This window comes from Cebidichthys violaceus, unplaced genomic scaffold (genome assembly GCF_023349555.1).
Source record: "Cebidichthys violaceus isolate CVI_PGR_0920_01 unplaced genomic scaffold, fCebVio1.0.p SCAF_5, whole genome shotgun sequence".
NCBI classification, from domain to species: Eukaryota; Metazoa; Chordata; class Actinopteri; order Perciformes; family Stichaeidae; genus Cebidichthys; species Cebidichthys violaceus.
Window position 1 is genome coordinate 14,140,495 of NW_027176705.1, and position 24,064 is coordinate 14,164,558.

Sequence of the window (24,064 nt, forward strand, 5' to 3'; positions counted from 1 at the left end):
CATGTTACTGACGACCCAAGCCAAATTCATAACGATGAGATTATCTTGTCAACAGTACAGAGTGTATATGTCTGCCGTATTGATCTGTGCACAGTCTTAATAAATGAAGTACCAGGATGGAAGCGTTGGCTCAATGATAACACTGAAGAGATCTTGCAATTTGTACACTCTCAACACTGCTAAGATGATGAATGAAACTTGTGTATTCTGCCCTTCTCGTATTTCTTCCCATCCACTCTCTTCCTCTGCTCTGCTCTCCTCTCCTAGCTCCAGATTGATGGGGTAAAACAGCCCCTCTCCCCACACACATTGTCTGAAATTCGTCCTCGTTGAGGTCAAGTTGACATGCTGAGTCGATGTACTCCCAGGTGGAGAGACATGGGTGTTGCTGTGGGGGGAGCCAATCAGATAGACTACAGGGGAGGGAGAGCGGGGTGGAAAAAATTACTAGCGCCAGAGCTTGGGCCTGTGTGTGTGTCTTGAAATTACTTCAGTTTGAAGGGGGGTTTATCAGTGCATTTGAAGAGAAGGTCAGCAGGGTTTAGAGCTTGAGATTATGTGTGATTGTTTCTTCTCTGGGCTAGCTGATTAATGCTAAAGCTGTTCTGACAGATACTTAATGCATCACAGACGCACTTAAAAGAGACTCGGTGGAGCTGGCGTCCGACACTTTGACAACGGAGCATTATCCTAAAGCCTTTACTGTCAGATTTCACCCAGGTGTGTGTGGACAGTTTCCTTCCTGGCTCCTATTCCTCCCTTTCCCAGCCCCTCCTTTGCCTCTATACCTCTGACCTCATACATATACAGCGGATAGGTCACCTTGAAGTGAAACTACACATAGTCCATCTGTGTGTGTGTGTGTGTGTGTGTGTGTGTGTGTGTGTGTGTGTTCGCTTGGAGAGACATAGAGGGAGAACCCAGGTGTGTGTGTGTGTGTGTGTGTGTGTGTGTGTGCACTTGTGCATGTATTGATATTAGACATACAATATGTGTGCTTGCATTCTGTGTGTCTATGTTTGTGTGTTTATATATCTGCGTCTGGCCTCGGTTCTGGGCTTGGGGGAACTATCTAAAATCCTTTCATCCACGGAAAGGCTTTTTTTTTTTTCTTCCATCAATTGAAATGGAATAATTTAAATCTTTTATTGTTTTTGTTCACAAGCCCTCTGCTTCTGTCTTGTAAACCTGCAAACCAGACCACATTTATGGATGGTTTGTTTCAACACTAAATTGTAAAAGGCTTTTTTCTGTAGTCCAACTGGATATAAATGTTGGATAAGAGAGCTTTATAATATCAGCATGAAAGCGCGTTAAAGATGTGCTTTTAACAGCAAGAAAAACAAGTTGATGGCACTCCATATTTAGGATGCAAGGAGGACACTCTGCATTTCTGAAGAACTTGAGACTATTGCTTTTAAAGGCAGAATGAGTAGGATTTAAGTTGCGGTTTGTAAACGCAACATTCAAAGCTGGCCCCTCCTCCTCAGCTCAACAACACCAGAAGCACACACCCCCTTAATTCGGTTTAAGGTGCTCGCCAGTGGGTGAAAGCAAACCCCAGATTCACTCTCGCTTTGGAACGAGTTTTGTCCGCTTGGTGTTTCCTCTCGCCATATATCCCCAGAAATGTCTGGAACACAGCTAAAAAAACAGGAATCAGGCAGGGTCATCCTCCCTTTAAATGTAGTTACAGGCTTCTTGCTCAATAAGCATACTACATCTGTGCTTGTTTGTTTGCGTTCATGCATGTCTGTCTCAAAGTGTACAGTGCGACGGGCCTGTTACCTCTGTAACAGCTTTGGATTTTTGGGCTAAATTGGCTTTGGATTAATGAGGGTGAAGCAAGGTCAGTGCTGACTCAAGACTTCAGTGAACGGCAACGTTGATCAAGTACTGAACGAATAGTAGTTTACACACAAGTTAACATGCTGCACCCTTTCCTTTTTTGTTTTTTACTCCTTTCCTCTCAGTTTCAACAGAGTATGCATAATTTAACAATAATTCAAGATACAGTTTTAGAAATACATGTGTTGACTAGAACCATATAGATTTCTTTGTCTTGTACTCGGATATCCCTTTTTGGTTCCACCTGCAGCCTTTTCAGGGGATTCTAACTAGAACCCAGTATAAAAAGTTATACTTAGAATCATATGTACATGGTTGCATAAAGAACCCTCTCTTGAGGTTCGATCTACTTTCCAAGGTGCTAACAAGAACCTACGAGGCAAATCTACGGAGAACCCTTTGGCGTTCCAAGGGTTTCATCTAGAATCCACCCAGGGGGTTCTGCCAAGAACCCATTTATATTCCAAGGGTTTCATCTAGAACACACCCAGGTTTCCTCATGATACTCCTAATAGGCCAGAGCTGATGTGATGCAGCGCAGCCCACAACAATCATACTTCACAATCATAATTTTTGGGGCTGTGTCGATGGGGAGGATCTATAAAAACTAATGCTTTCAATAATCCTTGATGATCACTATCTTCCAAAGAGGTTCTTTGAATGAAAATGTTTCGTAGTGGATTAGTATCACAAAGAACCCTGAAAAGAAAATCAAAAAAGTATACTTCAGAAGCAAATGTAGTACCTCAGCCTTTCAGGAAGAGCCCTCATTTCTAAGCGTATACCCAGACCAGCTGGTTATGTGTGTCTACACAAAACGTCCCAAGTAGTGAGGGAAAACAATACTGCTATTTTAAGAGAGCTACCGAACTGCTGTGTTAGGTTTTTTTTTTGTGTTTGAATAAATATATATGCCAAAAGCCACATTTATCTTTTACTCCTGGGGCTAAACTGCCACAGAAGTGGATTGTGTTGATAGGAGCACAAGTGTGCCGTCGTTGTGTTGCCCTTTCTCTTCAGAGCAGAAACGTATTTTTTTCTCTGAGACCTACTGCTGAATAGTCAGCGTTGTTGTTGCATGTTTAAAAGATAACGCTGCTAGGAGCTACAGACATACAGAAGTAATATTGCAGAAGATAATTACAAATATAACTGGGCCTGTAATACTTGAGTTGTACTAGAAAGAGGAGTGCTTCCTGCCGCTTTCAACTGCAGACCAATGGGGGGGTAAAGATGGGGTCACAACCTCTTCCAGTCAGACTCTTTGTGTCTAGTACACTGTGACTTAGAATGTGTTTTTTATGTCTAATGATTTTTTTTTAGTTGTCTAGTGTACTGTTGACTGCCAACACCTGAACAGGCGGCCTCATTATATTGCACTGCATACACACATATGTGACTGCAGCTCATAGTAATGGCTCAGGAGTAACACACATACACAGCATCCCAGACACCAGTTAATTCATGTCATTAAATATACATGTGTGCTATTCTCCATTGTGAAAATGATTGCTCTTTATTATTTTCCTTTCTTATTTAAAAAGAAAAATCCATCTTTGTTTTTGATGGAGAAACGTGCTAAGAGATAATTGAAAAAAAACAACAATGCTAAGAAAATCCAAGTAAATATCTGTTTATAAAGATGTAATTTAAAACACAAAACCTCTTCATTACTGGGAGATATGGCATCGTTGACCTGTTTCCCACCGTCACCCATTATTTAGATATATTTAGAACTGGTGGAGATCGGGAAAGTAAAGGTCACCAAGCCACGAGCACCACATCCCTATTACTTGTTGCAAATCCAAAACTGATGTATATCGGACGATAGAGCAGCCTTAAAACAAACACCATAACCACTGGATGCCACAAAGACGGTGAAACTGTATAATTGTTGACATCGTTTGGGGGATTGTAGCATATACCCATTAGATCATTTGAATTCTCTCTCCATTCAGGTGAAAATATGTTTGTTCTGGTTAAAAACAATGAGTCTTATATTCTGTCACAAAGGTTCGGGTTCCTCGACTGAATCACTTGAATTCAAACCGCAGGTTCGCTGTAAAAAGGGTCACAATCAAATTGGTTTCATTTACTTCCAATTTAGCAAACAATATAATTCAGCTTATTGTACTATAGAGTCTGTGTGTTTCCAATGTCGCAGCTTATTGTAATCTTTACCCGAGGGGATGTTGGTCAACATCATAACACTCGATGGGTAATGTCATCCTTTTCAGTTAGATAAGGACGATACATTCAATAATAGCTTAATCAGTCCATTAATAAATCAATTACATGGATAGGAGTTAGAAAAACCGATTACTATATATTTTTTGTAATTTGTCGTAAACCGATTATGCTGTTTTACTTTATGCTTATTAAGACGAGCCTTCTGAGCCATTGTGTTTATGCAGGATTTAGTTTAGCCCGTCATTTGATTCCTCATGCATCATGAAATAGGCTAGACTGTATGATATACAGCACCTGTAATGGTGTGAGTGTGTGTGTGTGTGTGTGTGTGTGTGTGTGTGTGTGTGTGGACTGTGTAAATGAGAGAGAAAAACATGTTCAAGGATATGCACACTCTCAGGAGGTTTGCATCTTGTTTTGCATTTTAACAACGCTTTGTTGACCAGCTCTCCTCTCCGACTCAATGGCAGACATTATTACAAAAGATAAATATAGCTCTTTTACAAACCCCCCCAAAAACCCCACACAGACAGACTCTTTCATAGCTGTTTAAGGAACAGTGTGCAGGATTTAGGGGGGTTTACTGGTAGAAACCGAATATAATATTCATAACTATGTTTTCATCAGTGGATAATTAGTTAGTACTAAGAATGAACTTGTTTGAGCCGTCTATATACATAGGGAGCGGGTACCCTCCATAGAGTCCGCCATGTTGCACCGCCAGCTTTCTACAGTAGCCCAGAATGGACAAACCAAACACTGGCTCTTTCGCGTTTTTTACGTTAACTGAAAACCACCGTAATTCCCCGACACCCTTTTGGAAAAGTTGCAATTTGCAACTTCACCAATAGATGCCACTCAATCGAACACACTGCTCCTTTAAAGGCGATTCTAGCTATCCCACTTGTACATAATGTAACTACCTTTAGAAATTTGACCAAAGTAGTCATTTGTAGACAGAGGAGAAAATTATAACTATGCTTGCTCAGGGTCTTCCTCAAAAGGAATAATAAAGTAGCAGTAACCGCACAGGTTGAAGGAAATCAGCTTTGAAGTAGTGTCTCGTCTCTCTTGATGAAAAGAGGCAAGCACAACCACCTCAGCCCTCCCCTGCCCTGTGCATCCCTTCTTTTCCGTCTTTTCTCTTTTGTATTTCACCTATCGAGGATTTCAGTCCCCTACCGAGTGTGTGGTTAGAATGTCAACTATTTCATTTGTGTGCCTTTTTCTCACTATATGAAGCGGCTATGTCGAGACGGAGGGTGATGAAAAAAACAGAATAGTTGTGCCATGAAGACAACTTGATGCTTTCTGCATAGGCTGCTAATAGACATCTCTGATGGCACTGTATGGTCAGGGAAAATAATAGGCAATCATTGTGAGTGGGTCCATATTAATTATGAATATTGTTTCTTTGCTGTTGAGCAGTGAATACGCAAGTTAGAGGTCATGCTTTTTATATAACTGTATGTAAAAGCCTCCAAAGTGCTACTTGGCTCTATTTAATCAAGGGGAAAAATAACTTAATTCCTAACCAAATGAACATAGCAAAATAAAAAAAAGAATGTGGCAAAGAATCTTGGCAAAATGATTAACAAGATGAGACTATGAAGTTGGATTAGAGCTGACTGCTTCATAATAAGCCAGCAATTCTTACAAACAGCTCATAGTACTTATACAATAAACACTGTCACAATATGTCAACTCAGTGGCAAGTCTAACACATGTGTAGATGAGGGCTTCTTTATTCAGCTTGAGTGTTATTTAGATTTGTGGTACTGAAGTCTAGTTCAGCATTAGAGATGGGGAAGAGAGGAGAGACCTGACCCTAAGAGAGATACTTTAAATTACTTATCACCAGGGATGGGACAAATAATCTATAAATTCTGGGACAGTCTCTAGTGATATGTTATTGTTACGCTGGCACTAATTCCTTAGCATGTTCTCTTGCCTTGCTAAGCTACGTCCTTCCTTTTCTGCAGACATTTCTGAAATATTCCATGGTACTTTGTCCTATCCATTAAGAAAAAAGCCTGAAATTGTACATGCATTAAGTCCATTTAGGGCCATCAGTCACATGGAGTGCCAGCTCACTCATTCATGTGACAGTTATGGTTACCAGCCATCCTGTGACAAATATTGTGCTATAGAGGAACATCTACAAAACATATGCAGGTGACTCACTGTAGCCAATCATTATGTGGCAAAGGCTTTTTCATCTTCTGTTGTGGTGAGACCAGTGAAGAGCATTTGAAGTCAGTCAAGGCAACCACTGGGCTTTATAGATACCAAGCAACAGGAGACGATTCATTCTTTATCAGAGAATATTCCATTAATGAGGGCTGTTACTCAACATAAAATACCAGTTGAATATGCAGCATGGTTTCAGGGTCAGGTTCCAGTATGTTTTTTTTTGTACAGCTAGGAAAACAAAATTTTCTTTTAATTCACTTTTGAAAACACAAATTATCGGCCCATGGGCCATAAATCACGCTGTCAAAGTAAAATAAATGGATGGGTTTAAGGTCTCCAACTGAAACTAGCAGAACTAAAAAAATAAAAATAAAAAAGCTGTATGGTTTAGTTGAGTGACCCAATAGACAACTGAAGGAGTGAATGCTCCTTTGCTGGTAAATTCTCTGGACTGCAAAACCAAATCCTTGATAGTCTTTTTCTTAACTTTATTCCATTTACACAGCTGCACTTGGTCACACTTGTCGGATTAACTACCATTTGTACCTTTGTCCACAACACAGCTCATCAGGGAACCTTGGAAAAAGTTAATTTTTCTTTTTAATTTGTTATTTGTAGGTGGACATTTTTTAGTCTTACCACATATTTCTATGCAGAATAATTTGCAAATAGTGCAAATTATCCAATATAAGCCATGTTTATCCTCTAAATAAATCAGACTAGACAAATGGCCTTTTTATATTTTTGATGGATGACGCATAAGTCCAACTCATTGACAACAAGGGATGTTCTTTTCCCTCAGACGAACCACTTCCTCCTCATACGAGTATGATAAAGGCTTTCTAAAATAATTTGATTACATAAATATTAAACAATGTCCAAACTATCCGATGTCACCTTGAAATCCAAACTCTTAAGTCTTAATGCTCTTTTACGATTTAAGTACCGTCCAGAATCATTAGCAAGGTGTCCATCTGGACTGATAAGACCTCGCCGCGGCTGAAATCTGTCTAGTCTCCATTTACCGGCATCAGTGGCACTTCCTTACTTCTCAGGCATTCATTTGGACCTGACCTCTTGTAAGTTATTTGAAGATAGTGGAGGATATTTAGCAGGCAGTAGACTGTGATGGCTTTAAGTTCACTTAAGCCCATTGATTGATTGCTCTGTTATCTCCAGGAAGATGTATAGGTCCAGCTAATTAGATTTGATCACTTACAATTGCTATTCAGCCACTAGGTAATCAATGCAGTCTAATTATTGTCTAGTTTCTCCACCCCTTTTCCCTCACTTCCTTTATAATCCTCTCTGTTTGCCGTTTTGCTCACCTTTTTTTTTTTCTTCTGTTTTCTTATTTCCTGCTCATGCGGCATCCCACTTCACTGGTGGCATTTGTTTCCATTTAAGCTCAATGTCGCTCTGTTTTATCCTTTACCCACCCTTCCCATTTGGCTGTTGCTGAGCTACTTTGACAGTTTTCCAAGAGGAATAATCTAGAGTTCCCTTGGTGGTAACGTTGCACAAACAAAAACAACAGAGACATAGTTTATCAAATTAAAAACTGCAGTCCAGATCTCTTTGGCTTACTGACAAGGTTACGGTGGATTTGGAACGGCTCACACCTTCCGACACGGAGAAACGCATGCACTCACACGCATGCACACAGAGCGAGTGGTGCTGTGTGTGTGTGTTTGGAAGACAGTAAAGGACAAATGCATGTATCATGCCTAGCAGAGTAGGTAGAGGGAGGGGGTGTGCTCTCGTTCTTGTGAATAAAAGAGAGCCGTCCAATGATGTGGGAAAGAGCCGCTGCAATTTGTCCTCTTTTCACAACCCAAGAAATATCAAACACACATGTACACATTCCACACAAGCAGATACACACAAACATAGCCATGTCCCAAAATGCACCAACAAGGCGTGAGAGTAGAATAGCACTCCGATATGCTGTTCCCATTTGTCTCAATCGGCCTTCTGTCTGCCCGGTCAGTCTTAGGGTCTCAATGGGAATACAGAATAGAGTGCCGCTTTTTACACTTACTCAGCCTCATTGTACTCAGTATCTCTCTGACCTTTGTGGCCTTGCTGCGTGGACTTAAACACAACATATCATTCATTTGGCTTACAATTCAACAACAGGCTTTTGCACTTCTCATCCACACTACCAGTGAAACTGACCTCTGCTGATGTCTACTCAAAGTGCATTGACCCCGAACCGCCGGATTCATCTTGGGATGAATAGGTCCCGTGCTCCTCTGAAGCTCTTAAGGTCAAAGTCTCATATTTTGGGTCCATATGCAAGTCAGATTCGTAAGCCTCGGAGGCCAAAAACACAGATTCCACAGTTCGGGTCCATTCAATTTAGGTCAGTTTAGTTCAGCTCAATTCAATTCACTCTGGTTTAATTCTGTTCAGTTCATTTCAAGAAGTCCCACAAGGGGAAATTAGAAGGCCAGAAGTGCAAGCATGCAACATGAAATACTCAATGATACTTGCGATGCTAAATGAATTTATGTACTGTATAATTCAGTGTCTAATATTAATATCAAAACTACTGGATATCTAGCCAGGACGTATCATTGCCCTCTCAAATTATCCCGTATTCATTGTTGGCTCTGACTGGCTAAGTACAAAGCAGCCCATACTGGCCATTATCGATCCATTAATTGGAAAGTGGCCCATTGTAGTCAAAGGGCTGGGCAGTTATAGACAGAAAGGAAGAGATGGAGGCTTAAGATCAGCCCGGACTCTTAATTGGCAGGAAAGAGGTTTCTATGAAGTGGCGTAATGTGCTTTTTATTGGCTTGTAGAGCTGGTGGGTGGTAGATGGATGTGGAGCACGTGCTACTTTACTGTTTTTTTTCCTCTCTTTTGGTAAGAAAAGAGCTACAGCTGTGAATACCATGATACAGGATACAGAGGTGTATAATAATTCAACACTATCAAAGTACAGTAGACCGTTGCCATTTCAAGTTTAATTCATCAACTACGGTGGTGGAAAAAAAGTTTTTAGTTTGTGCACATTATATCATTTTGATATATTTGCTCTGTGTGTACAGCTGCGGAAAATAAATTACATCCTGTAACAATCAAACCTTTTATTTTTCTGCTAATGTCTTTTCTTTCATTCCTTGCCAACAGTGCTGAGTTGATTGAAAAGTGTGTCCAAGGACGAGTCCCTGGTCATAAAAGTACAGAAGGGGCACATTATTATAAAGACTTCCATCTCCCCTTTTTGAGAAAAGCTGTTATCATTTCAATGCCAAACGATTTCAAACATCCATTCTTGTCTTTCTCCGTGGTCAGATTTCAGCCTTTGATATAGTCTGTGGGTGTATTTATTTATTTTTTTTTAAATCTTGGCGAAGGCTGAGGTGGAATAGAGTGTTTAGATAGTGATAAAGGTGTTGGCAAAAGCATGGAAGGTCAAAGTACTGAGGTGGCCTGTCTGACCTTCACACACACTCTTTCATACTGAGCCACCGCGGAGCACGGATGACATTGAAATACTCTATTGACTGTGAGTCAAGCTGTGCATGTGAAAAAGCCTGGCGCAGGGAGACATTACTCACTAAACATGACATTTTACAGCTATCAATTCAGGAAGCCAATGTTTTCACCTTTCCTATTAGGGCTGGGTAATATATCAATATTATATCAATATCCTAATTTGAGACTAGATATCGTCTTCGATTTTGGATATCTTGGTAATGTAATATGGCATGTGTTGTCTTTTCCTGCCTTTTTGTTTTTCTTAAAGGCTGGACTACAGTAAGTATCACGGATCAGAGTCACAGATCGGATCAGCACAAAAGAAAAAAGGGAGCAAATATAACTCTTAGAGATCCCCGATCACGTTTTTTTGCCACCAATACTAATTGCCGATCATTGATAATCCATATTGGCAGATGCAGATGTCTTTGTTGTTTGATTATAGCAGCTGGTCTACAAGGCTCCAAACTAGGTTTTTTTTGCCACCATCCCAAAATTATTTTCAACCGCTCTGAAGTCGGTGTCAAAAATTCAAAATGTTATTCTTTTACTTTGCTATAGTTCTCGCGTTTACGTTTTACGAAATTACATGTGAACACATCAGGGTAATGTTATAATTTGCCTTTGCCCCAATACTGATTTTCACTAAACGGAGCCTGAACGCATCATAATGCATAGAAAAGCACGAGTGCTGATGTCCTGATCGCATATTTGAATGAATATCGGCGGATAACGGTCGTCAGTAAAACTTTATTTCACACTGTGATGGTTAACGTTAAACTGTGTAATTAATCCGCGGTTCACATGCATGCGGATCGCGAAGAAGGAATCCGTACACAACGCAGATTGACATGCTTCCTTACACCACTACAGCAAGGTGATGCAATTTTCTGAACTACTAGACTGTTCTAGCTGTTCTATTAGTTGCATTTACCCGCTTAGTCATTATGTTCACATTACTGATGATTATTTACCAAAAATCTCATTGTGTAAATATTTTGTAAAAGCACCAACCCTACAATATCGTTGCAATATCGAGTCAAAATTTTGTCAAAAATATTGTGTTATGTGATTTTTCTCCATATTGTCCACGCCTACTTCCCACCTCTACTCAACGGGGACTTAAGAAAAGATAAACACATTGCTTTCTTTCCACAGAAGTTCTTAGTGGCTTACAGCAAAGTCTATACGCATGATTGCTTTTACATTAGTTGTTTTCATTATTAGTTAGGTTGACAGGTAAATGCCAGGAAGAAACTGGGATCTCTGTGACCTTTTTAGATCAATTGACATGATTAAAAACCCTCTGCATTTTGAGAGCGACGGTACGTTCCAGTGCCAATGTGATTGATACAGTTTGTGATGCACTGCTGCGTACTGTGCTGAAGATTGAGCTGTGTTTGTGCAGTTTACGCAGTATAGACTTTGTAGCAGCATTCCATTACAGTGATGTATTTTCTCATACATGCTATACGGTTTCTTTGTGTGAATGTATGTGTTAGACGTTCCTGTGTTAGTGTCTCTTTCAGTGTACACGTGTGCACAAGCGTGTGTGTGTGTGTGTGTGTGTGTGTGTGTGTGTGTGTGTTTATTCTATCAAACAACATAGCATGAAGCCCCCTGTGTATGATCAGGTAGCCCCACATTGAACTAACACCACATGGTTCAACACGTACAAACCCCAGTTCCTCACAAGCAATTTCTCAGTTTCTGGAGCAAAACATATAGTGTTGTGGCTCAACAGATTCAGAGTCAACAGATTCTCACAGTAATGTTGTGTAAGGAACTCGCAAATTGCATTTTAATTTCTTTACAAATAGTGGTGCAATGTTCTTCGTAGATTTTTAGCTGACACGTTTTCCATGCTCATCAAGGCCTTTCTCCGAGCAGTTATTGATTATGTCTGCCAGATTTGATGTTCAGCTCTGCGGTTTACTCTAGAAAGGCTAATTAGCCTGCTTTATGTGGTTAATGAAATGCTCAAACCTAAACAATATGGAGCTCACTTTCCCAGCACTATTTGCCCCCTACTCTGTCCCCTAACTCATTTTTCTTCTGCACAATTAATCATTTGTCCCTGGGAGATGGTGTTTCACAGCAGCACTGATTCCTCTTAGAGTCCACTACATACCTTATTTCTCTCTCTCTTCCTTCCCCACAGACGGACAATTTCCCCACTGAGCCTAATTATATGGGTAGCAGACAACAGTTTGTTCAAAGGTAAGAGTTGGGATCTATAACAGTCACTACATCTCAGATCGTTGTTTTCGTTTCTCCGATAGTCCCAGCACAGCACTATAGCAACAGTAGCTAAACTGACAATTAATTGTTTTGTGTCATAGCAGGGAGGTTTAAAATTATTCACTAACAGTATTCTCTATAATACGTAAAAGATAATCACACACAACATGCTCAGCTTTTTTAGTTTCATCTTTAGTCTCCTTTAGCAGATAGTACTTCTGGTACCGTATTTTTAGAAGCATTTTATCACATTCTAAATCCTATTATAATATATATATTTTTTTATTTGACTTAAGCATTCAGGGATGCTCATCAATGTTTCATGTTGTGTCTAAACGTTCTCTGAGGGTAAAAAAAAGCCTAGAGAAATTCTCTTCCAGTACTAATGTTCTTTTTGCTCTCCGTTTTTTTTTTTTTTTATTATTTTTTTTTTTTTCTGGTTCATGTGTATAGTAGTTCGACATTCAAAGACCCAGAGCGAGCAAGCCTCAGAGACAGTGGTCATGGTGACAGTGACCAGGCTGACAGCGACCAGGACACCAACAAAGGCTCCTGCTGCGATATGTCTGCAAAGGAAGCCCTCAAGTTGAAGGCTACAGGCGTGAAACCACCACCTTTGGAACAAGGTGAGACCTCAACGGCAAATTTGACTGCATGAGGAATGAACGTTGCCGCGAGAACCAGACACATTTGAATCAAATGACTATCAAACTCTTTTCTTTTTTCTTTTTTTTCTCGGTGCTGCCCTTATTTGTATCAGCGATTGAGCTCCTGACTTGCCTGAACGCTCACAATCTGAACTTGTTCTTGGCTACTTTATTCTCCCCTACTTTGTTCTCTGCACTTTTCTCATTTAATGTGTGTATGTGTGTGTGAGTGTGTGTGAGTGAGTGTGCATTCTATACACGTCCTCAGTTTATCAAAGCAGACAAGCCCATTATGTTTTTATAAGCCCAACTTCTTCAGCCTCTCCATTTAGTCCCCCTTCCCTGAGCACCCGTCTCTGAAACTTTGATAATGGAACATGGAAAATGACTTAGTGAGCGGCAGGAGATGTAGCTTCGTAGTGTGGTGATTAAATATGAATAATCATTCTAAGCGCTGTGGGTCGGGCAGATTACACATGACATGTGTAGAACAATAACTCCCCAGATATGGGTTGTTGCAGTCCTCCCTACCCCAGCCACCTCACATGATTAGTGCAGGGTCAGGGGAGGCAAGAAAGCCACGATTATACATATTGACGGAAGGAATAGGACAGGAGTTGCTATGGTACATTTCTCACTGCGGCCTCATCCAGTCATGTACCTCGGCGTGGGCCATTACCTGCTTGGCAAAACAGATATTCCCACAGAAATACAGACTCTCTAAAGTCCCGACACCAAGAAGTATGTATCTCACTGACGGGATCCAGAAGTACAGTGCGGTATACTGAACATGGATTCTGTGTAATGGTGCTATTAATCCAGGGAACAGAAGGGCTGTGAATTTCTCTTTTTGCGGAAGGACAATGACAATTTGTGCAACACTCTGTGCTGCAATATGCATGTCTGAATAGATAGCTTTTTTTTTTTATTTCAATTTTTTTTTCATTGGTTTTTCAGATTAAAAAAGCCACACATGTTGGCAAGAGAAATTGGCCAATTAAAAGGCTCCATATGTTTCTCATTTTGAAAATGTTCCTATTTAATTGTCCGTGAGGGACTGAGAGAATCACATGTATACACACACACACACACACACACACACACACACGCAAAACCGTGACAAACGGAGCAAAGAGTGTGTTCGGCAGCAGTCAGTCAGTAAAGACTGAACCAATACAACATTGCTGGTGGATGTGTGCTGCTACCGCCAACCACAGCCTGTCCATCCACCTTTCTGTTTTCTGTGTGTTGTCTTTGATTAGTATCCTTTTTTATGGTCTTGAACAAGAGACTGTTGTACTCATGCACCAACAGACACACACAGACACACACACACACACACACACACACACACACACACACACACACACACACACACACACACAAGCCCGGTGGTGCTGGAAACTCAGGCTGCAACCTGCTTTCGCAGGTTTCTCCCTCACCGCTGCCCTCTCATTTATTCTCACACTCCACTGTGTTTTCACCCCCGCTCCACGACTTTCGTTTCACTTCTCCACCTCTCCTTGTTTGGGGAAATCGATTGATGCGAGATTAGACAGTTAACTGGCTGCAGCTGGCTGTGTTTAGCCAATAACATGGGGGCTTAGCTAAGCTGTGGGGGAGGCCAGGGGCAGGAGGCCAAGGCACGGTGCAAGAGCAGTGACGAGTGAGGGGTGGTGAACGTCGCTCTGGCAGCGTTCCACTGTGTCTGTATTAAGTTGCAACGATACCAGTTGAATGATCCAAAGCAGCAAATCATCCCTCGCTTTGAGTTGATATTTACATGAGAAAACAGTACTGTGGTGCGACTGTATGCCTCTTAAATTACAATATCATCTGCTTAGAAGGGTCTGTTTTACGTCCTCCTGCTGTTTAAGATGAATCGCAAGATGGTCACCTTGTGCCTGGTAAGTCCCATCTGCTACTTTGTCTTAAGCAGTACAGCTCATGTACAGGTAATTTATTATAGTGATTTTATGGCTAATTAATGAGGCTTAGTAAAAAATGAAATAGTGAATAGAGGGAAACTGAAACGTGAGCTATTAGAGGAGGTGTGGCGTCTGCTTCCAGGTGTTGATGTCTGTGGTTCAAAAAAAAAGCTCCATACATGAGCTTTACACATGGAGGCACAGGTCTATTATCAGATGGAGAAAAAAAAGGAAAGGGAGCTGGTCATTGGTCAGTGTCCCTGGGGTCGTTTTCCTGCAGACTTATTTTCCTCACAACTCAGCACTTAGCATCTACTGCCCCCCCCCCCATCATCCCATCTTAAGTCCTCTGTTTCTTTCCCAGCATAGCTCTCCCAATTACTATCTGTAGCTATCTCTGCTTGCCTGCCAGGACTCTGCAGCCTCATTCACTGGCTCAGTATGAACAGAACTACAAGTGCACAAAGCATGTAGTTCAAGTCCCAATCAATCCCCAACCCTGTTTCAGTTCTTAGCCGTTATAGTCTCTAGGTTGTAGCCTAAAGTGTAAACACAACTGTGTATCTCCATCCTTTTTTTTGTTTTTGATTGCGCCTTCCTTATTGGGCTTTTTTCTTACTGTCTTCTTCTTCTTCTTTCCTCATGCTTGCTCTCCTGTGGTCATAGGCATTGATAGAACAAACATGCAACTCCCATGTCCATACTTCGTAATTCATCTTCTTCTCTGATATTCCGTACGGTTTCCTTCCAGACAACATAATCTGGACATCTACGCACTAGGGACCGGTCTCAAATTGATTAATTAGCCCTGCAAAATTGGTAGCAACGTATTAATTAAGCTGAAGTATATCAAATGCATTTTTTATTTTTTTTCCCCACTTTTAAACGGCGATTAATTGATGCTCCAACGCGTCTGCAGCAGACGTTGATTCGGGGCTCGTCTGGCTCTGGCGGAGTGGTTGGCAGCACATCGCTCGCCTCTGTGGAGATGACTGCCGTAGTCGCTATCACGAGCAGACAGGCGGCAGCGGTGTAGGGAGATGTTACCCACTGATATGGCTGTCTGAGGAAATGGAGAGAGAGGGATGATGGAAGAGCACGGAGGGACCGGGTCTGACAGGGATACAGTTTGACTGTACCGGCTGACCCGTCCTAATTAGCTGCGATTGGAGAGTGATAATCAAGCCGCCTGACTTGTTTTAAAAGGGAGGCATGTGTGGGACAGAGAGGGATGTGATACTACAAGGAGAGCGTGGATACAGGGAGGGGTGACAGCATGAGATGTGTTCCTATATGACAGCGCAGTAGAAGCCGGTGGAATTGACTTTTCCCCGTTATTTGCAGCAGGGTGATAGAAAACCCCACACCCACATCATCCCTCATCTTGTGAGTAGCTTAAATAAGGGAAGTGTCATGCCTTGTCAATTGCTCTCGCACACTAAAACTATCGACACACACACACACACACACACACACACACACACACACACACCCAAACAATGATGTAAATGCACACAGAGACATATATATACTGTACACAAATAAAGGATGGTGTTATATATTTAATCCTAGACTCCAATATTTATATGAGGCCGGTCTTCGCTGCAGGTGTTTTAATAATTTATGCTGCTGAGGATGTCAGTGAGTGCACTAGATTTGAATGCATGTACAGTATATATATTTTGAATGTATGATGTTCCTCAGACATGTTGTCTGTCTTGTATGCAGCACTTGTTGACTCATATCTCCTTTTTACACAATCCCAAAAGCTTTAAATAAAAAAAGAAAAAGAAAAAAGAAGTCCTTGGTTCGATGTGACGCTTTCAGTTCAAGCTGTTTCAATTAAGAAATGTCTTCTATTTAAATAACTAGCATGTAGTAGGATTTCTTAGCCATGATTAGAGGTCTCGAATGTTTTGTAGTAAATCCTTTTTTGCCGTTTCTTTCTGCAGCTGCAGTTGATATTCTAGTCATAAGGTAATCGTACAATATTGTCCTACAAGAACATGTCACGTCAAATATGGACGTCCTGTTGACATAACGACATCACAGGATATCTGACTGTAAGCATCGCACGTGAATAAGCTGGGAACAAGGAACACCCATGAGAGCCTCTTTATATTTAGATATAGTGCTGATGAATTTCACCGCTACTATTATGCTTATCATAAGCATTGTCAATTAAATACAATCGCCAAAACAATAAATATAAGGGATGATGTTTGATGCCTCATTGGAGCGTTGTGACACTTCCAAGCAAGGAGAGGGTGCGACTTAACATCTATTCCTCTGTAAAATCATGAGAAAATGAAGTCTTTATCTGTTGTTTTGTTGAATTCTAGGTTTTCTCTACCAGCCCACACTGAGACCAAGCAAACTCAATATTCAGACATTAATCCATCTTAAATATTCACCAATCTTCCCTTGTGGCAGTCTTAATCTTAAGACTCTGGCATTACTGTACTTTTTCAAAGTGTTTCAAGTCCCTCCAATCTCTTTCCTTTCTTTATTTTTATTCGCAGCAATTAATTTTGAATCACGTCTGAACCTTTTGATACAAAAATGCAATTCCAAGATTAATTGACTGGTCAGGAGTCGGATCAGATGCCCTTTTCACACTTGTAGCCATGGCAACCTCTATCCTGCTCACTCTGGCCTTCAATAAACCTTTATCTGCCTTTCAGAAAAGGGCATTCCATTCAACGCCATTCATATTTCATGGACAGAAATATACTGACACATTTACATACAGTAGATAGGTAGCTGCGCATTACACATAGAATTCAAATCATTCTGAATTTGTATTCAAAATGCAGCACAGTGAGCATGTTATGAGTTCAGTGTTGACATGCGTGTAATTTTTGTCACAAATAGTGCACTAAGGCCAGTACAGTTAATGTATTACTTACTAATGTATTGCTTATTGCATTTCTGGCTGCGTTTGATAATGCTTGTGTATATGTCATTTGCTGATATTATTTGTAGAAAGTATAAAATATCAAGTGCTTTTATCATGGCTGACCAAATGTACCTTTTTAAAGGCAAACGTTGGCCCCCATGTGACCAAGACATTAAGGTTTATCATTAGTGAATGAAAGATGTATTCGTCTTCATGTGGGTTCCCCTTGAGGGGTGACTTATTGTTTATAATGTGAGGTTTTCAGTTAAAGCGAGAGAAGGACAGAGACGGGCAGACAAAGAGAGAAACACAGTGTTCAGACACAATAGAATGTCAAAAACAAATGAACAAATGAACAAAGCAACACAAAATCTGTCTGAGCAAAGACAGGCTGCTTGAAGCACACTTCCTCTGAAACATTTCCAGTGGGCATTGGATCCCAAAGGGATATGTGATGGAGCCACGGCCAGAATGTGACTCAATCATGAAGCTGACTTTTAGACGTTTTTTCCCCAGAAGAGGACAAAAGACACCCGTTACTGCTGTTATGCTTGTCTTAGAACAGCTGGATCAGTGACAAAGTTCCCGCAGATTATTCTTAGCTGTGATATACGGAATACGTGATATTAAGATGTATGATAATATATTTCCATACCCTTTGGTCTTGTGATCAAGAGGCCTTATTGCAATATTGCAGAAATCACCCCCAGTCCTGTATATATCGTTGGTGACAACAACAAATATAACACAATCATTTCTCATTGATTTACACTTGAATGAAAAATGTGCCTTCATCGCCCCATAAATCAGTACAGCCAGAACTTTAATTTTCAAAGTTTAAAAGCAGAACCAATATTACTTGTCATATAACACCTCCTAATAGCGAGATGGATTACGTTTTCGGGGTGTCCTCTCCGGTGCAGAGAGGACATTGTTAACCTGACATTCTTCACACAATGTTAAAGTAATTGTTCTGCAGGTTAATGGACAAACATCTGCTGAGAGAGAGAGAGAGAGAGAGGGGGGCTTCATTTCAGAGCATTGTAATTAGTTAGTTCACAAACATTACTCCGAACAGGTAGCATATGGAGGAGTCATGGTTTCATGTGATGCCATCACACCTGTCTGTTTAAACATGATTAATTAAGGCCATCAGAGTGCGTTTACAGCCGTTGTTCTAGTGGATTCATGCACGCGCGCCGTGAACCCTCCCATCGCTGGACTTGCTCGAGTTTCAGAGCTCCTCTTCGCCCACAACCTTTACCGCTTGTTTCATCTGTCATCGTTATTCACCAAATTAGGGGGTATTTTTTTTTATTTTTTTTTTTTATTTTTTTTAGCTTCTCTTTGCGAATCGTCTGTTGTCTTGTAAACCTTCTGTAAAAGTCTGTAGCATGACCTTGGGCGGCAGATCACATAAAACAAGCAACATCTGAGAACCGCAGCCAGATGCTCGGTTTGTGCTAGCCATTGGAAGGAGAGGATTTGTCCTCCGAGCCTTTCATCTTTTTTTTCCCTGCGCCTCATCTTCTCGGCTCAACATGGCCCTGCCCCTGGCCGGGCTGATAGCCTGATTCATGGCAACATCACCAGCTACTTTCCTGGTGTGGAAAATTAGAACCATCAGCAATCTGGACCTCTCCAGGAAGCATCACTCAAAGTCAAATAAGATTTGTGAGTGTGTGTGTGTGTTTGTGCCAGATCGTGTGTTCACCCCATTCTTAGCGGATATGGCGGTATCGCACAGCAGTGAGGCGATTTGCGGCTAAGCTAGTGGAATCCTGTGTGAAAGCCTAAAATCTTGTGGGGTGAAGGGAGGGGGAAATATCACAGTCTTTGGATTTCTTCTCTCTCATTATGGACGATTTATAGGGATTAGTCTATTTCCTTTAATACACAAAGTTTTATTAAATCCCATTGTTATGATTGTGGTTCACGAAGGGTAATGTCCATTCTTGTGCGCTCCCTCATGTGCTTAGTGTGTGTGTGTGATATTGGGCTAGGCTGGCTGTGGGTTTTGTGATTTCCACCTCTAAACCGCAGCCCGCCTGCATGGCGGCTCACCCCCTGATCCTCATTCAGCCACTGGAGCCTATCTCAAGCACTGTGGCAGCACAGCGTTGGAGACGATTGATGAATATCTCGGACTCTTACCAATTGGGCTATAAATCTCTGGCATTATCCCTCCACCCTGGTTGCCGCAGTGAATAATTATGGCATGTTTATGGAAAAATATGTCTTATTTCACTCTAAGCACTATTACGACCTCCCATCATAGCATGATTGGACTTTCATCTTTAAAAGATCCCATTGAGAGAGCTTTTCTCATGCACCTTCCAACGAGGGCTGCTGGCCCTAAATGCTCACGGCCGGCCAGCCTTTTCTCCTCACGCCGCTCTGTAATGAGAACATTACAGGGTATTAATCCAAGTGTGTGTTCACTCATATTAGACGTTGAAAAAACACACAGCCATTAAATGCTGTGGAAATGCTATTCAAGGCCCGTTAAGACACGAAGGCGCACCGAGTATGCAGATTAGTAAGATTAGTCCAGAGTCATGGAGATTTAAAGTTAATCACTCTTCAACCATTTTTGTTAAAGTTTCATCCACTGTTGGATCCAGTAAACCCTCAGTGATATAGTAATTATTTTTTGTCAGTCTCACTCCCCTCTCTTCTCTCTTTAACACATTTTTTTTTTTTTATGTCGATCTAGCTGGAGATGCTTTTTTGTCATTGTTCTCATCAGAGGCCTCACCTGCAGAGGAATTTGAATGCGTTCCCTTCAATGCCTCATTTGTGTGTAATGGAACTCAGAAAGTGAGGCTAGGCGGTTTGATGAGTTTGCATATTTCATGTTTACAGTTTATACACGCACACAGACTTGCTTGCTGTAAACACATCTAGTAACCTACATTATGCTCCAGAGTGTGTGTTTTTTCACACAGGTAAAAGAAACTGAAAACCTGCCGATCTAGTTCTACCACACACACACACACACACACACACACACATGTAAGATATTCTCCCCGACCGACAGCAGGAGAGAAAATCCAGTGTATTTATCAGCTCCATCATCGCGAAAGATATGCTTCTGCTCCCAGTTGTTCTTTTTCTAATCACATGAACAACAACCTTGTAGATGTGGGTCTGTGCTATAAATGAAATTAATTAACATTGTGTGCCTGAGCCCCATGGCAGTGCAGCCTACGTCTTTCTTCTTTTTTTTGTTGTTTTTTTTCCAGACATGAACGGAAACGTTGGAAAGCTTAGTTAAATGTGTGATTACAGCACTGGCAAATAGGTTGTTATAACAAATTGTGATATATATTTGAAGATAGAAGCTCTGACACTGGATTCAGAGAGTGGAGATGTTGCTGCAGTTTTATCAGCTTATGGGCGGTGCCAAGTGTGCTTTCACTGAAATCAACAAACCGCCTCAGAATCTGAACCACTGCTGTGCGGCCTTGTGTTCGTATCTGTGTGTGGGTTAGATTCACAGACTGACGTGAATAACTCCTGTGGGCAATCCACGACTGATTTGTAAAAGGCTGAGTGGATGTGTTGCAGAGAATGCTGCAGCTGTGCATTTGCGCTGTCCTTGGGTACGTCTGGTTGCTGCATCGAATCGTGGCGCTTGTGGGCTGTGAAATGGCCAAGTTTCTTGGGTTTGAATGAAGGGGCACTCATAATGCAAGCTAGTTTGTTGTCACAGCACCACTCGGAGAGAATGTGTGACAGAGCAGCAGAAGAGCTGTTCCAGTGTCTGCTCTCAGTGGGGGAACCATGTTGTCCGGCTCAGCAGTAGGGAGAATACTACGGAGCAGATTATAATGATACAGAACATCGTCACTTCCTGGACCAGAGCCACTCCGTGGCCATCTGTCCTCTGTCCATGGACAGCCGGGCATTTGTGCATGTGCATGTGCGTGTGCGTGTGCGTGTGTGTGTGTGTGTGTGTGTGTGTGTGTGTGTGTGATCACACTCTAGCACCTTTGCTTTTAGAGCGTCTTTTACTTCCTACGTATCATTTTTCAGCCATACACATCATCATTCTCATCTGTTTCAGCATTGATTTATGAGTCTTGAAAATGTAATAGTTACCAAATTTGGATGATTGGTATTTTCACTTGATAAATAGCTTAAACAAACAGTTATGTGTTGCAAAAATGTTGACGAGAACACATTAGTTGGTTAATTTGGTTTCTGTCCTTATTTGCTAATCTTTCACGGGCAAGTAAAAGTTTAAGATTAATGGAAGAAAAAAGATGAATCGATAAACAGTTGGAAGTTGCAGCTCCATCTGTCGGTATTGTAACAGTCAAAGCAGTGCTGCCATCTGTAGTTTTTGTCTCTTTAGTTGGATCCACCACAATAAACTAATCTGCTAGAGTCCATACATTAAATGAAACATTGCAAACAACTGATAATGACACATAACACTTTAGGGTTTTCGTTTTTTATGTTCCGCTTTTTAAATAAAGATTATTGCTCTGTGAATCGTACTTAAATGTAGCATTTTTGACATGTTCTTGTTTGCGGTAAAATGCCGTAAACTGGTATTTTACAGGGAGTTGCACAGTATTCTCCATTGCTTTAGTATTTGAATGGACAAAGATATGATATCAAATCAAGCACCTACAACATCAGACTCATAGACGATAGTTTAGCTTTTCAACAGCTATATTACATCTGACAAATTCATACCTGTCGCCTGTTCTTGCAATTAGAGAAGTGGATGCTCTCATCAGCTGGTATAACGATATTGTGGGAGGTAAAATCTCGGGCGGCACAGATATTTTATGCAAACAACGTTGTCTCTGATCTCATTAAACACATTTCCCTCGCAATCCCACTGCCCGCTTATTATAAATCTTGTCTTTTGAGTGATTTTGTGTGTGTGTGTCGGTGTGTGTGGGTTTTATCTCTACATTTTACTGCCCTTTTTCCAGTACTCGAACAGTTACTTTGAATTAGCAAACTGGTTGGCACACTTATATTTTGTGTTACTCAATAGCTGTGTTCTCTATCCTCTATGCTCGGTACAAGTGGCCTTTTTGCTACTGACAATGTACAATTCACAAACCTAGATCCGGTGGGAAAGTGGCACAAGTGAGCACTCCGTTATATTATTATGCTTTCGTATGGGTTTGGTGGGACAGCCACCACAATCAGTTGATTCTTTCTGAGGTTTGGATCACACAACGCTCTCAAATATTCTGCCCAGTACTGCTGTATTGTACGCAGCAACATTATTGATTAAAAAAAAAAAAAAAAAAAAATTTCAAGTGGCAGATTGTTCAGTTTTGATTATGTGGAAATGAAATGCCTGGTAAAAGTCTCCCAAGACAGTGAATTCAGCACAACTTCCACTGAATCAGTAAGATACAAGCGAAGGGCCGCTTTGTCTCGTCTATTTCCTTTTCTCATGTGAATGAATATTTGCGGTGCCCTGGGGCATTGTTTCTCCATGTTACACTGCATCAGGAACCAGAGAGATAAATGGGCCTGGCCTGTCTAAGGCATCAGGACTTCTTCTCTGCTCAACCATAACTAGTAATGTCCTTTCATCCACTGCCTGCAGTGCTATAGATAATGGCGTATTTATTTTGAAGAAGAGGAATTGCTAAAACAAAGAGAGGGGGGGGGGGGGGGGGGGGGGGGGGTTATGCGATTACAGTTGATGGAATGCTCACAAATGTCAAAAAAAAGAAGACAAATTGGGAATATGAAAAGGTATGTAGAGCAATGGTGGTAGGGCTCGCATGTATCAAACAAATACAAACTCAATAGGTGGATTGAAGGAAAGAAAATCAAGGAAGGAAGGAAGGAAACATTGCAACCAGTTGATGAGGGATCAGATGATGAGTAGAAAGAGCTCATGCATGGATGGGTTAATGAAGAGGGGCGGGACAGCAGGCAGGCTCCATGGGAGATTGGCTTAAGTAGCATGGTGCCTGGCTTCCTGCAGTCACTGAGCCACCAGCTCAAACAAAAGAAACAAACTGTCAACCTAAACACCTACCCTGCTAAGACACGCCTGAACCCAGTCGCATGCATACACACTCGCCACAGTGTGTGCGCAAGTATGTCATTAGGCCAACCCCTGCAGGCAGCTGTACTGGATATAGCATAAAGCAATGAAGCATTTGCACCATAAATAGTAATTTGCGGTATCTGTGAGGATGGCAATAGAAGCTAGCTGTACGAATTCTTCAAATAACTGTATTACACGTGTGGCACTGTACCACAGTGACAGTGAATAGGAGTGAGAGAGAATGTGTGTGTAGGTGCGTGTGTGTGTGTGTGTGTGCCATAGTGAGTATGTGAGGATGGCGACTGGGAGTGTTTTTCTCAGATAACCTCAGTTTGTTACTTTTTGATCCTGCTAAATTAAGATAAGGGGCTTGGTTAATTAAACTGTCACATGGCAATACCTTGAGGAATTGCGAGGCCAACACAGCTTTAATTGGGTGGCTGCTATTCTCCCTGCGCTACCTCCCATCCCGGGGAAGCAGCCCCAGAGAAAGGGGGGGAAACGCATCCTCGTGGCTACTGGCAAAGGATGGAAGAGTTGAAGGAGTGATGAGTTTGAACATTTCAATGAAGAAGGGGGGCGTGGATCA

The 24,064-nt window shown here is 41.4% G+C and overlaps 1 protein-coding gene across 3 annotated transcripts in view; it reads left to right on the forward strand.

Moving 5' to 3' along the window:
- pcdh17 (protocadherin 17) overlaps positions 1-24,064 on the forward strand; it is a 52,441-nt gene that overhangs the window by 12,027 nt on the left and 16,350 nt on the right. For all 3 annotated transcript variants that reach the window (XM_068730591.1, XM_068730590.1, XM_068730592.1), the window contains 2 exons: positions 11,885-11,943; positions 12,418-12,590. In XM_068730591.1, coding sequence (XP_068586692.1) covers positions 11,885-11,943; positions 12,418-12,590 — 232 coding nt within the window. The remainder of the gene's footprint in view (positions 1-11,884; positions 11,944-12,417; positions 12,591-24,064) is intronic.